Source organism: Oncorhynchus keta, chromosome 30 (assembly GCF_023373465.1).
Source record: "Oncorhynchus keta strain PuntledgeMale-10-30-2019 chromosome 30, Oket_V2, whole genome shotgun sequence".
Lineage (NCBI taxonomy): Eukaryota > Metazoa > Chordata > Actinopteri > Salmoniformes > Salmonidae > Oncorhynchus > Oncorhynchus keta.
Window position 1 is genome coordinate 20,454,323 of NC_068450.1, and position 16,064 is coordinate 20,470,386.

General features: G+C 44.1%; 1 protein-coding gene across 2 annotated transcripts in view; it reads right to left on the reverse strand.

Annotated features, from left to right (window-relative positions):
• Positions 1–16,064, reverse strand: part of LOC118374982 (PH and SEC7 domain-containing protein 2-like) — a 72,194-nt gene that overhangs the window by 18,903 nt on the left and 37,227 nt on the right. For both annotated transcript variants that reach the window (XM_052486816.1, XM_052486815.1), the window contains exons 4-6: positions 4,186–4,374; positions 3,663–3,743; positions 3,055–3,212 (exon numbers count right to left, since the gene is read on the reverse strand). In XM_052486816.1, the coding sequence (XP_052342776.1) occupies positions 3,055–3,212; positions 3,663–3,743; positions 4,186–4,374 (428 nt within the window). The remainder of the gene's footprint in view (positions 1–3,054; positions 3,213–3,662; positions 3,744–4,185; positions 4,375–16,064) is intronic.

Here is a 16,064-nt window from a genome sequence, read left to right on the forward strand (position 1 = left end):
AATTCTGCTTAATTCGCCATGGGGCAGAGAGAACATTCTGTAGTTTTAAAACTAATTTAATGCGATTCTGCTTAATTCGCCATGGGGCAGAGAGAACATTCTGTAGTTTTAAAACTCATTTAATGCGATTCTGCTTAATTCGCCATGGTGCAGAAAACATTTTGTAGTTTTAAAACTCATTTAATGCGATTCTGCTTACTTCTCCATGGTGCAGAGAGAACATTCTGTAGTTTTAAAACTAATTTAATGCTATTCTGCTCACTTTGCCATGGTGCAGAGAGAACATTCTGTAGTTTTAAAATTAATTTAATGCTATTCTGCTCACTTTGTCATTGGGCGGAACTAAAACTCTATTCTAAAACTCTATTCTAAAGCTAATTTCCTGCCATTCTACACATTTTGCAATGGGATGGAGAGAATCTTTTTCAGTTTCATAGATACTTCCACACATTTTGCCATGGGATGGAGAGAATCTTTTTCAGTTTCATAGCTAATTCCACACATTTTGCCATGGGATGGAGAGAATACTTTTTCAGTTTCATAGCTAATTCCACACATTTTGCCATGGGATGGAGAGAATATTTTTCAGTTTCATAGCTAATTCCACACATTTTGCCATGACTTACAATGCCTTCAGAAAGTATTCACAACCCTTAACTTATTCCACATTTTGTTGTGTTACAGCCTGAATTTCAAATAGATTCAATTTAGATTTTTTTTGTCACACACAATACCCCACAATGTCAAAGCGGAATTATGTTTTTGGGGAAAAAAAGGCGAATTAATTAAAAGTGAAAAGTTGAAATGTCTTGAGTGAATAAGAATTCAACCCTTTTGTTATGGACTAAATAAGATCAGAAGTAAAACTTTTCTTAAAAAGTCACATATTAAGTTGCATGGACTCACTCTGTGCGCAATAATTGTGTTTAACATGATTTTTTAATGACTACCTCATCTCTGTACCTCACACATATAATTATTTGTAATGTCCCACAGTCGAGCAGTGAGTTTCAAACACAAATTCAACCACAAAGACCAGGGGGTTTCCAATGCCTCACACCTATTGGTAGATGGGTAAATAAATAACAATTAAAAGCAGACATTGAATATCGATTTGAGAATGGTGAAGTTATTAATTACACTTTAGATGGTGTATCAATAAACATAGTCACAAATAAGATTCAGGCGTCCTTCCGAACTAAGTTGCCAGAGAAGAAGGAAACTGCTCAGGAATTTCACCATGAGGCCAATGGTGACTTTAAAATAGTTAGAGTTTAATAGCAGTGATAGGAGAAAACTGAGAATGGATCAACAACATTGTAGTTACTCCACAATACTAACCTAATTGACAGAGTGAAAAGAAGGAAGCCTGTACAGAATAAAAAATATTCCAAAACACGCATCCTGTTTGCAACAAGGCACTAAAATAAAACTGCAAAGAATGTGGCAAAGAAATCTACTTTTTGTCCTGAATACAAAGCGTTATGTTTGGGGGAAAATCTAACACAACACATCACTGAGTACCACTCTTCATATTTTCAAGCATAGTGGTGGCTACATCATGTTATGGGTATGCTTGTCATCAGCAATGACTAGGGTGTTTTTTTGATGAAAAGAAACAGAATAGAGGGAAGCACAGGCAAAATCCTAGAGGAAAACCTGGTTTAGTCTGCATTCTAACAGGAAAATTCACCTTTCAGCAGGACAATAACCAAAAATACCAGACCAAATATACACTGGAGTTGCTTACCAAGACAACATTGAATGTCCTAGTTACAGTTTTGACATAAATTGGCTTGGATTTCTGAGAAAGAATTGTAAATTGCTGTCTAGCAATGATCAACATCCAACTTGGCAGAGCTTGAAGAATTTAAAAAATATATAATTTGCAAATAATGTACAATCCAGGTGTGCACATCTCTTAAGAGATTTATCCAGAAAGGTTCATGCCAACATGTACTGACTCAGGGGGTTGAATACTTATCTAATCAAGATATATTAGTGTATTATTTTTCATATTTTGTGTTACAAATTTTTGAATTTGTCTTCCACAGTATTTTGTAGAGATCCATTTTAATCTCACTTTGTAACACAACAAAATGTGGAAAAAGTCAAGGGGTGTGAATAGCTTATGAAGGCACTGTATGCCGTGTTAATATGCTATTTGAGTGAGAGTGACCAACAAAGTTCATTGGGACCTCCTGGAAGTCAGGGCCACGTGCCTTGCATACCGGTCAGTAATTGGGCAATGATAACTACAAGGTTTAGATAGCTGGCTAGACTAACTTATCAAGTAATCTATAAAACTGACATGGGATAATTGAGTGATTGTCAGTGACTGAGATAACAAGAAAAGTCTGCTTATGCAGTACCAAATGTTTAAATTGCACCTTGTGAGTTTTACTGTCCTGACTTTCTAAAAAAAGGAATGGGGGTCTGGGCCCCCTAGCGCCCATGAGTCCCTAAGCATATTCTTATGTCGCTTAGTGGCAAGACCCGGCACTGGTTATTCATTCAAGGCAAGCTGTTATCGTCTTGTGATGGAAAATGTTATGTTTGTGCTCTTCTAACAACCAATTTCTGTGTTCACGCAAGTGATTGATTGAATGAATCTTCACTATCAGTATGTGCAATTTGGCAGTATGCCCAGACCCTTGTTTTGAGAACGAAAGATATCTCAGTTTCAAGGTCTCAGTTTAGAGAGAAATCTTGTGAGGTACTGGTATGAACCAGTATTGGTCGGTCACATGAATGAAGCAAACGTTAATGATGAATTCATTATGAATGATGAATAAGCTATATCATGCAAAAATAACTTGTCTGCAGTATATAAGTGAACTAACTAACAAGACTGCCCCGGGAGAGTTCCTGATCGACATGTGTACTTGATGCATTGAGTTGGTTGGACCCTCTCCAGTGTGCTGATAATAAACAATGATTCATAAAATATTGACTTTGAGTGTTCCTGTGTAGAATGTCCAAGACAATCTTCATTTTCATCCTCATCATAGTCTTCACAAGCCTCCCCAACACCCTAATTATAATCATCATCACCATCATCTTCTTCATCATTATCATTCCTTTCGGATATGTCCTTTCCTTCGGGGGCGAGGGCTGTGGGGTTGCAGACACAGAACCTCTTAGAGAAGTGGACCAGGATTCTCTCTCTCTCTTGGGTCTCCCCCATCAGAGGAAAGGCTTTCAGGAAGTTCCTGAGAATTAGGTCAAAGACCAACGAGTGAGAAGGCAGTATTGTTTTCAGGCTAGAATGCAGAGTGTATCTGTCCGTACAGTGATGTAAGCTACAGTCTCCATTTCTAGGCTTACTCACATTTATTTTTGAAATCGATAATGGCGTCGTATGAATGAGGCTAAAGTAGATTAGTACAATACAATGCAGAGCACATTCATTCAGTGTAAACTCAGTGTAAGTGTGGTTCACCACTCCCAATACAAACATGTTCATTTACTCTGGATATCTGCATGCTGTGATTTAATACATGCATTCAAGACAGTCCCAAATCATGGCATACTGTATTATCGGATGTGACAGTTAACTGTATAGCAAAATAGAGGCACACTACAGCTCTATACTCAGAGAAATCAGTATTAGGCTAATGTGTTGTGAGCAGTGCTGTGAGAATAGTGCTGACTGGGCTTACCTCAGGGCCTTGTCCAAAGACAGACCAGAAAAGTCAAAGAAGCTGAGGTACTCTGACGCCACCAGCTGGCTGAACTCATTACTGCATGATGGACAGAGAGAGAAGGGATGGGGGAGGGGAGAGAGAGAGAGAGAGAGAGAGAGAGAGAGAGAGAGAGGAGGAAAGAGAAGGGAGGGACGGGGAGCGAAAGAAAGAGAGAGAGAGAGAGAGAGAGAGAGAGAGAGAGAGAGAGAGAGAGAGAGAGAGAGAGAGAGAGAGAAAGATCAATATGAAGTTCAAGATGATACAAAATACAATATAAACACTGTGAGACATGCATGTGTATCAGTGACTAACTGAATAACTGTGTGTGTGTGTGTAGTCTTGTGTGTGTTTGATCTTGTGTGTGTGGTCTTGTGTGTGTTTGGTCTTGTGTGTGTTTGATGTTGTGTATGTGTGGTATAGTGTGTGTTCGGTCTTGTGTGTTTGGTCTTGTGCGTGTGTGTGTGTGGTCTTGGGGGGGGGTGTATGCCTGAAACCCCACTTCTTTCCCAGGTGGCGTGCCACATCGCAGCGTTTGAAGCCCTCCAGGTAGAACAGGCGCTTGGCAAGGCGTTTGGCGGCGTTACATTCGGCACGGCAACCGTTGGCCAGGGTGTCCGTGCTGCCTCTCTCCAGCTGCTCCAGACCGCTCGGCTCTGAGTCCGACAGCACGTCAGTGACGCTGGTATCACTGAGGAGGACGCACACAGGGACATTCAGAGATTAGGACAGACACTCTCCACTTGATAACTGTGGACCTTGCAACATGTGAGGTTGGCATTGTTAAGAACACAACACACACAGACAGATCTCTGTGGACCAACCAACATGACAGCCTTAGTGAGCTGATTGTATGTCACCTACCTGCCTCACAGAACAGTGCCCTAGCAGGACCACTGACTGGCAGTCATGAAGATGAAAATATAGAATGTTATGATGATATATGGGAGCTATAAACTCCAATTTCAAGACCCTTAATGACACAATGTTCTCTAAAGAAAAACCTGTCCATTTCATTAGACAAGAATAAACAAATAGATACAATAATAAATATACGAAATGTGTGATATTTTATCAACACGAAAGTTACATGGCAAATTAGATATGATTTTTCTCATATAACCCTGATTCAATAATAAAACTCCCCTGAAGACACATAAAGATAGAATATCTGAGTCCTTATATCTCTCTATCCCTCTAACCAAAAACACATAAAACATCCTAAACAAACAGTCCTGATATAGTAGTAAAAACAAACGTCAAAGGCCTCAATACCAGACCAGGTGTGCTGGTCGACCCTATCATTTTAAGCGTCTCTTTGATATTGTCAACATTCTCTCTATAAACGATCCGGATTGTTCTGCATAATCTAATTAGATTGGCTTCATTCATTCCTACATTCAAGACGCCTTCGCACGTTAATGTGTCGGTTGCCGTGGACACAACGGGCGGCGGAACCCGGTGTCCTAGGAGGAGAGATGACAGGCACAAATACTACCCCTCCCAGGTTGATGTCTCCTACCTCACAATTACCCACAATCCACAATGCAGGCAACAACGTGCCTTGAGCACAAGCCTCGCACAAGGATGGAACTATCCCCAAAGGAGACTAGGTACTCATACCTCCCTCTGTACAAGGAAGATGTACTCTTCTTCCCCCAGCTTAAGACAGGCGAGGAGCTATCAACAAAATAATTGCCATTCTATTCATCATTATCTTTCACATGCATGTGCAATTACTGCCCTTCCCAGGTTGATGTCGCCTACATCACAATTACCCACAACCCTCAACTAGGCAACAGCATGCAATGAGCACAAGCCTCACAGTATCGCCAAAAGATATCCAAACCTGCCCCTAGGCTACAACATATGTGTTTTTTTATCTTCATATCTTACAGATGCATTTCCCTAGGCTACTCTCCACGTTGGCCACCATGCCTAATCCTAACCACATTTCTGTTCATAAGAAAATTGTCGATCTCCTGAATAATGAACAACTCGTGCCAGCCTGGGAGTCACGGCAGTGAAGACATACAATGTCCATCAACTGCACAACACACACTCCTAAATTGAACCGTATTCCCTATAGTACTTTTGACCAGGGCCATTTAGAACAAAGACACTGACTCACAGCCACTGGCATTCAATATGGATTTTGACCCTTGATCTTTATCTTGGATGAAGTGAACTACAGTACAGTTCCATGTACCTTTCATTGTAACTATTATGCATTTGAGAAGTGATGAGTAGATTTCCCCTGAATAGTAAGCTCATTTAAAAGTGAATCGATGTGCGTGTGTGTGTGTCTGTGTGTGTGTGTGTCTGTGTGTGTGTCTGTGTGTGTGTGTGTCTGTGTGTGTGTGAGCTCATACTTAGAGCATGAGACAGCATGTCTGTGACTCACATAGTAATCTCTCTCTCAGTTGTGCTGTGTGCCATCCAAACCTAGACCAGCAAGGGTGTGTCGGGTGAAGAGCATGAGGTCTGTCTGTCTGTCTGTCTGTCTGTCTGTCTGTCTGTCTGTCTGTCTGTCTGTCTGTCTGTGTGTGTGTGTGTGTGTGTGTGTGTGTGTGTGTGTGTGTGTGTGTGTGTGTGTGTGTGTGTGTGTGTGTGTGTGTGTGTGTGTGTGTGTGTGTGTCTGTGTTAGAAAAAGGGGTGAGTGTGCATGTTATTTATGAGTAGGGGTGTGTGTGTCTGTGTGTTTCATAACTGAGGCTTGTAGCTATACGTGCAATCACTGGCATCCTCTGTGCAATGTCTTGAGGGAATAATTTGCCGTGACAATACAGTATATTGCCGTGACAATACAGTATACTGCCGTGACACTACAGTATATTGCCGTGACACTACAGTATATTGCCGTGACACTACAGTATATTGTCGTGACAATACAGTATATTGCCGTGACAATACAGTATATTTTGCCGTGACAGTACAGTATATTGCCGTGACAATACAGTATATTGCCGTGACAATACAGTATACTGCCGTGACAATACAGTATATTGCCGTGACAATACAGTATATTTTGCCGTGACAATACAGTATATTGCCGTGACAATACAGTATACTGCCGTGACAATACAGTATACTGCCGTGACAATACAGTATACTGCCGTGACAATACAGTATATTGCCGTGACAATACAGTATACTGACGTGACAATACAGTATACTGCCGTGACAATACAGTATACTGCAGTGGCAATACAGTATATTGCCGTGACACTACAGTATATTGCCGTGGCAATACAGTATACTGCCGTGACACTACAGTATACTGCCGTGACAATACAGTATACTGCCGTGACACTACAGTATACTGCCGTGACAATAACTGATAAAGGCATAGGAATTATAGTCACTTTTTTAAAAAGGAAACAGAGCAGCTTGTTAATTCCTAGGGGCATGTTGAACAACGTTGTTGCCAGTCTCCCATAAGAGTGAGCAATATGTAGTAAGGTCAACAGAGATGGTTCAAATGTATTGGGTCAACAGAGATGGTTCAAATGTATTGGGTCAACAGAGATGGTTCAAATGTATTGGGTCAACAGAGATGGTTCAAATGTATTGGGTCAACAGAGATGGTTCAAATGTATTGGGTCAACAGAGATGGTTCAAATGTATTGGGTCAACAGAGATGGTTCAAATGTATTGGGTCAACAGAGATGGTTCAAATGTATTGGGTCAACAGAGATGGTTCAAATGTATTGGGTCAACAGAGATGGTTCAAATGTATTGGGTCAACAGAGATGGTTCAAATGTGTTCATCCGCGTTACAAACCCATTATAAACTGACCAAAGTTCGAACCATACAGATAATTCATTGTAACGTTTTTTTATTCGGGATAGTCAATTAGCTATTCTCAAACGTATGACAATTATACTTCAAGTAGCCACATTTTTCATGAAGTGTTATTAAACTGTTTAGTGGCAAATCCATGCTTTAGTTGATTTGCAACGGCTGTCAAAACTGTTCCGCTCAATATTGTAATTGCAAATACAGCACACACTCCCGTTTATTCTGAGTCTGAGTGACACAAGAAACTTCAGAACAACTTATCTGTGGGCGAAACCATAAAAAATACTTACAGAAGTTCGAGAAGCAAGTCGAAATGACAGTCATATTCCTCTTTCCACATTTTCTCTCCCGCGTTCGAGGATGGGAATCAGTGTCAATGAGCGCACGACATCATCCAGCGGTGTTGGATAAAATCCGGCATTAGTCTTTGGCGGTATTTACCCAGAGGCTTAAACAATCAGATTTTCGTCAGTCTTTTCCGACACAAACGGGACTCGAAGCACTGCATGGTTATTACGCGGTTTAAGAGCACATACTTATCTAACTATAGTGTTTGTAGCCTACACAGTGTGAATGGATATTAGATTTTCCCCTTGAAGGTTCTTGGAAGTCTCCCTCAAAAAGAATGTGGGGCGGAGCGACAGACCACACAATCTACCGAATTATGTTCCTAAATCTTGTTAGTACACACTCACTTCGATGATCATTCAGGTCTGTGCCTAACCCATTACGCCACTCCCTCCCTTGTCTTTTCCAACGGTTGCTATGTTGTGATGCAAAGAAAAGCGTGTTTTCTCTTGGCCTAAAGGCCCAGAAACCACATTGTTAACATAACTCTGTGTCATATGATCATATTCAAAGGCAGGTCCACTTCTACCCTACAGCTATGGTCATTTCCCTCTACAGTGCATTCGGAAACAATTCAGACCACTTGACTTTTTCTACATTTTGTTGTTACAGCTTTATTCAAAAATTAATTGAATCGTTTATTTCTCTGATCAATCTACGTACAATATCCCATAATGACAAAGCAAAAACAGTTTTTTAGAAATGATTGCACATTTATAAAATGAAAGGAAAACTAAAATAATACATTTGCATAAGTATTCAGACCCTTTCTCAGTACTTTGTTGAAGCACCTTTGGCAGCAATTACAGCCTCGAATCTTCTTGGGTATGACGCTACAAACTTGGCACACCTGTATTTGGGGAGTTTCTCGCATTCTTTTCTGCAGATCCTCTCAAGCTCTGTCGGGTTGGAATGGGAGTGTCACTGCACAGCTATTTTCAGGACTCTCCAGAGGTGTTCGACCAGGTTTAAGTCTGGGCTCTGGCTGGGCCACTCAAGGACATTCAGAGACTTGTCCCGAAGCCACTCCTGCTGTGTGTTTAGGTTTGTTGTCCTTATGGAAGGTGAACTGTAACCCCAGTCTGAGTTCCTGAGTGCTCCGGAGCAGATTTTCATCAATGATCTGTATGTACCTTGCTCCATTCATCTTTCCCTCGATCCTGACTAGTCTCCCAGCCCCTGCCGCTGAAAAACATCCCCACAGCATGCTGCTGCTACCACTATGCTTCCCCGTAGGGATGGTATTGGCCAGGTGATGAGCGGTGCCTGGTTTCCTCCAGATGTGACGCTTGGTATTCAGGCCAAAGATTTCAATCTTGGTTTGATCAGACCAGAGAATCTTGTTTATCATGGTCTTAGGTTCGTTTAGGTGCCTTTTTGGTAAATTCCAAGCAGGCTGTCATGTGCCTTTTACTGAGGAGTGGCTTCCGTCTTGCCTATCTACCACAAAGGCCTATAGCTTGGTTTTTGCTCTGACAAGCACTGTCAACTGTGGGACCTTATATAGACAGGTGTGTGCCTTTCCAAATCATGTGCAATCAATTGAATTTACCACAGATGGACTCCAATCAAGTTGTAGAAACATCTCAAGGACGATCAATGGAAACACAATGCACCAGAGCTCAGTTTGGAGTTTCATAGCAAAGGGTCTGAATACTTATGTAAATAAGATATTTCAGTTTTTTAGTATTTCTAACAACCTGTTTTCACTTTGTTTATTATGGGGTATTGTGATGTCATTATGGGGCATTATAGGTAGATTGATGAGGAAAACGATTAGTTTAATACATTTTAGAATATTTCTGTAACAGAACAAAATATGGAAAAATAATACCTTCTGAATGCACTGTATTTGACCCTAGTGTTGTGTATTGTGTTGCCAACCATCTCTGACTCACCCTCCAAAAGCAGAAGAAGACATGGACTGGTGGCATTGTGATAGGTATAGATAACTGGCACACACACACACACACACACACACACACACACACACACACACACACACACACACACACACACACACACACACACACACACACACACACACACACACACACACACACACACACACACACACACACACACACACACACACACACACACACACACACACACACACACACAGTGGCAGATATTAATCATCTACTCTGACACATCAATACCTACTCCCTCTGTTTTTAAATTCCTCCTTCCCCCTTCTAATCTTGAGGAATCGTGGAGACAAAAATAAAGTGACAAGGGGAGGACAAACAGACAGAGGAGAGGAGAGAGGGAGGTGGGGGATAGAGAGACCGATAAGGTAGGACAAAGAGAAGAGAATAGGCACCTTGGACCCTTATCTAGACTAGACCTTATAGACAGCCATTGAAAGCTCGACAGCCATGATGTGACAGGACCACAATAGGCCCTGATCACTAAGCTAGCAGGAAACAGGATGTTGTCATCAACATTGTGATGCAAGTCACTGACAAGGATTCTAGTGAAGAAAGTGTTTATATAAGGCAGTCTGGTCTCACAGCTCCAGCTCTATCTGACTTCTCAAATGGCCACCACATTCTAACATTTCACTGACATCAGCATTCCTTTCTAGCAGGCATCATAGGCCCGTGAACTCAATCATGACGTCAAACGATTGCAATGCAACCTCCAAAAGGAATACTTTGGAATCTGGGTTGAACGTTTATGACATATTTATGAGCTCTCACTCCAAATGTTAAATATACTCCTGCAAACTCTAGAAGAACACCATAGGAGCAGTAACAATTGGATACAATAGTCTTCGACTGTTTTGTCCTGGTTGAGGATCAATGACGTAGGGTCTGGAGAAAAATATACGTAATAAATGTCCTCTCAGTCAATGGCATCGAGTGATACAGTCGATGTACGTATAACATGTAAATAAAATACAAAGGCAGCTAAAAATGTATGTAAATAATCCAGTGAAATTATCTGGTGTGATTTAATAATAATAATATAATAATAATAATATATGCCATTTAGCAGACGCTTTTATCCAAAGCGACTTACAGTCATGTGTGCATACATTCTACGTATGGGTGGTCCCAGGAATCGAACCCACTACCCTGGCGTTACAAGCGCCATGCTCTACCAACTGAGCTACAGAAGGAGAAAAAGAAACGCACACCTATTCAGACGAGGTGCTGGCTAGCGGAGTAGAAACTTGAAAATAAAAGAGAGCAGCACACTCTAGGAGCTCAGATGCAAAAATGTAATACCAACGTTTAGACAGCCAAGCTGTCTTCATCAGGGTGTTTTAAGTATCTCCCAGCCAGATCACCTGTGATACAAGTCAGGATTCGACATCCACCCATGTCTGAGGACATCGGGAGATTACGTTGAAACCGTCCACTAGGGGCAACAGTGAGCACTGTTACATTCAAGGAGGTTTCGTTGTGGATGGGGATGGTGGATGTTGGATGGGGATGGGGATGTGGATGGTGGATGGTGGATGGGGATGGGGATGGGGATGGGGATGTGGATGGTGGATGGTGGATGGGGATGGTGGATGGGGATGGTGGATGTTGGATGGGGATGGGGTGGATGGTGGATGGTGGATGGTGGATGGTGGAGGGGGATGGGGATGGTGAATGGGGATGGGGATGGTGGATGGGGATGGTGGATGGGGATGGCAGATGGGGATGGCGGATGGGGATGGGGATGGTGGATGGGGATGGGGATGGTGGATGGGGATGGTGGATGGGGATGGGGATGGGGATGGTGGATGGGGATGGTGGATGGGGATGGTGGATGGGGATGGCAGATGGGGATGGCGGATGGGGATGGGGAATGGGGATGGGGATGGTGGATGGGGATGGTGGATGGTGGATGGGGATGGGGATGGGGATGGTGGATGGGGATGGCAGATGGGGATGGCAGATGGGTATGGCTGATGGGGATGGCAGATGGGGATGGATTACGTTGAAACTGTCCACTAGGGGCAACAGTGAGCACTGTTACATTCAAGGAGGTTTCGTTGTGGATGGGGATGGTGGATGTTGGATGGGGATGGGGATGTGGATGGTGGATGGTGGATGGGGGGGATGGGGGGGATGGGGATGGGGATGTGGATGGTGGATGGTGGATGGGGATGGTGGATGGGGATGGTGGATGTTGGATGGGGATGTGGATGGTGGATGGTGGATGGTGGATGGGGATGGGGATGGTGAATGGGGATGGGGATGGTGGATGGGGATGGTGGATGGGGATGGCAGATGGGGGGGATGGTGGATGGGGATGGGGATGGTGGATGGGGATGGGGATGGTGGATGGGGATGGTGGATGGGGATGGGGATGGTGGATGGGGATGGGGTGGATGGGGATGGGGATGGTGGATGGGGATGGCGGATGGGGATGGCGGATGGGGATGGGGATGGTGGATGGGGATGGGGATGGTGGATGGGGATGGTGGATGGGGATGGGGATGGGGATGGTGGATGGGGATGGCAGATGGGATGGCAGATGGGGATGGCTGATGGGGATGGCAGATGGGGATGTGGATGGTGGATGGTGGATGGTGGATGGTGGATGGGGATGGTGGATGGGGATGTGGATGGTGGATGTGGATGGTGGATGGTGGATGGTGGATGGGAATGGTAGATGGAGGATGACGGATGGGCGTAAGGTTCTTCCTTTGGTGCCAAAGGCTGCATATTCGAATCCAACTATAGAAAATGTAATTTTATATTTTTGCTTTATGCCTATCCCAAACCTGAACCATTACCTTAACCAATGCCTAACCTTAAGATTTCAGAGTTAATGCCTTAACCTAAAATCCGACTACTAAGTGGACTGGACAATCGTTTTTGGAGAGATTGAGAGCTTTTCAGTGATAACCACCATTAATATTAGCAGCACAGATGCTCAGCACAGTTCTGTTCAGCAGTGGGAAGGACGAGCCACACCCAGCACACACAGCCTACATCAGCTGGTGAGCTGAGGGGGAGCAAGTGATGAGTGTGGGCAGACAGGCTCTTCCCTGGTTCCAATTATACACATCGCACAGACTACTACTATTTTTTGCTTCCCTGTAGAGTCACCAGTCACCTGCATTCTAGTTAGCTACCCTTTGCCAGGTTATTGTTTTATTTCACCTTTATTTAACCAGGTAAGCCAGTTGAGAACAAGTTCTCATTTACAACTGCAACCTGGCCAAGATAAAGCAAAGCAATGCGACAAAAACAACAACACAGAGTTACACATAAGCAAACGTACAATCAACAACACAAAATAAAAATAGCAATGTATACAGTGTGTGCAAATGTAGAAGAGTAGGGAGGTAGTCAAAAAATAGGCCCTAGCGGCATAAATAATACAAATTTAGCATTAATACTGGAGTGATAGATGTGCAGATGATGAATGTGCAAGTAGAGATACTGGGGTGCAAAAGAGCAAGAGAGTAAGTAATAATATTGGGCTGAGGTAGTCGTGTGTGCAATTTACAGATTGGCTGTGTACAGGTACAGTGATCGATCGGTAAGCTGCTCTGACAGCTGATGCTTAAAGATAGTGAGGGAGATATAAGACTTCAGGGGATGCTTCAGAGATTTTTGCAATTCGTTCCAGTCATTGGCAGCAGAGAACTGGAAGGAAAGGCGGCCAAAGGAAGCGTTAGTTTTGGACATGACCAGTGAAATATATCTGCTGGGGCGCGTGCTACGGGTCTGTGTTGCTATGGTGACCAGTGAGCTGAGATTTTTTTTATTTATTTTTTTACCTTTATTTAACCAGGCAAGTCAGTTAAGAACATATTCTTATTTTCAATGACGGCCTGGGAACAGTGGGTTAACTGCCTGTTCAGGGGCAGAACGACAGATTTGTACCTTATCAGCTCGGGGGTTTGAACTCACAACCTTACGGTTACTAGTCCAACGCTCTAACCACTAGGCTACGCTGCCGAATGACGATGAGAGAGGCTTTGTCTCTAGAGGCACCATTTAAGCCAGATGCGGTCACCGCATGTGTGGGGGGTGGAACATAAGGGCAGGGCTTTTGAGCAGGGCTGGAGGCTCTACAGTGAAATAAGACAAAATTGACTAACCAAAACGGTAACAGACAAGGCATATTGACATTAGGGAGAGGCATGGGTAGCCGAGTGATCATAGGGTCCAGTGAGTAGCTAGGCAAGTTGGAGGCATGGCTGGAGGCATTCTGACAGCTAGCAGGCCGGGGCTAACAGAAGAGCCTCAGGGGGACGTCGCAACGGGGGAGTCTGTTGAAACCCCCTCGGACGGTTACGTCGGCAGACCAGTTGTGATGGATCGGCGGAGTTCCGTGTCAGCAACAAAGGGTACAGGCCAATTGGCAGAAGAGGTAATTAAAGCCCAGGGATTGCTTGATGGAATCTCTTCGGCTAGCTGGGAGATGGGTCTAGTTTGAGTCTAGCTCCAGGCTAACTGGTGCTTGCTCCTTGACAGAGATGTTAGACAGGAGTAGCCACTCGGATAGCAGCTAGCTAGCTGCGATGATCCAGAGTAAGGGTTCAGAGCTTGCGGTAGGAATCCGGAGATGTGGTAGAGAAAAGCAGTCAGATATGCTCTTGGTAGATATCGCGCTGTGCAAGCTGGCAGGAGTTGCTCGGGCTGAGGCTGGCAGTCCGCGTTAATGGTGATGACCGCTAGCAGTGGCTAACTGACTACTAGCTAGCTAGCTGGCTAGCTTCTGAAGGGGGTTCCGGTTCAAAAGTGTAAAAATAGCAGATCCATACCACATTGGGTGAGGGGAGATGCAGGAGAGCATGGTCAGTCCGTAGATGGAACATGAGATTAAAAAATAATACAAATATATGCGAAGAAAAAGCAGACATCCCCGCTGCTACGCCACCTTGGATCAGAAGAGGTTCAGAAGCATCTCACTGGGCAAAAACAATATTTGTTTGTGCATTAGCGAGCCGCATTTTACATTGAAATCAAATCAAATTTCATTGGTCACATACACATATTTAGCAGGTGTAGTGAAATGCTTGTATTCCTATCTCCAACGGTGCAGTAATATCTAACAATACACAGCAATACACACAAATCAGTATAAATATACATATACCTGTCCATAATGTCTATACATCCCATTATGGACAGTATGTGGATAGAATATATAGTATATCTGAAGAACACGTAGGCAAGAATAGTATATGTATAGCAATCCAGCGTCTTCGTCTTCGGTTCTTTCTCCCTCTCCGGTGGCTTTCTCCCTCTCCGGTGGCTTTCTCCCTCTCCGGTGGCTTTCTTCCTCTCCGGTGGCTTTCTCCCTCTCCGGTGGCTTTCTCCCTCTCCGGTGGCTTTCTCCCTCTCCGGTGGCTTTCTCCCTCTCCGGTGGCTTTCTCCCTCTCCGGTGGCTTTCTCCCTCTCCGGTGGCTTTCTCCCTCTCCGGTGGCTTTCTCCCTCTCCGGTGGCTTTCTCCCTCTCCGGTGGCTTCTACTTCGGTTCTTTCTCCCTCTCCGGTGGCTTCTACTTCGGTTCTTTCTCCCTCTCCGGTGGCTTCTACTTCGGTTCTTTCTCCCTCTCCGGTGGCTTCTACTTCGGTTCTTTCTCCCTCTCCGGTGGCTTCTACTTCGGTTCTTTCTCCCTCTCCGGTGGCTTCTACTTCGGTTCTTTCTCCCTCTCCGGTGGCTTCTACTTCGGTTCTTTCTCCCTCTCCGGTGGCTTCTACTTCGGTTCTTTCTCCCTCTCCGGTGGCTTCTACTTCGGTTCTTTCTCCTCTCCGGTGGCTTCTACTTCGGGTTCAGATCTTCAGAGCTCCCAGCCTCACCAGACAGTGAGGCTGCCTGAGAGACCAGACCATTTAACATCACCAGCTTTCATCATAGGCAACTCTATGGTGAGAAACATCTCGGCCCCCAAGGCAAAAACCCTGTGCTACCCAGGAGCACAAGTACAGGACAAGGCTGCTTCAGACTGTTCTACCACAGGAGCACGAGTACAGGACATAACAAAGCTGTTTCAGACTGTTCTACCACAGGAGCACGAGTACAGGACATAACAAAGCTGTTTCAGACTGTTCTACCACAGGAGCACGAGTACAGGACATAACAAAGCTGTTTCAGACTGTTCTACCACAGGAGCACGAGTACAGGACATAACAAAGCTGTTTCAGACTGTTCTACCACAGGAGCACGAGTACAGGACATAACAAAGCTGTTTCAGACTGTTCTACCACAGGAGCACGAGTACAGGACATAACAAAGCTGTTTCAGACTGTTCTACCACAGGAGCACG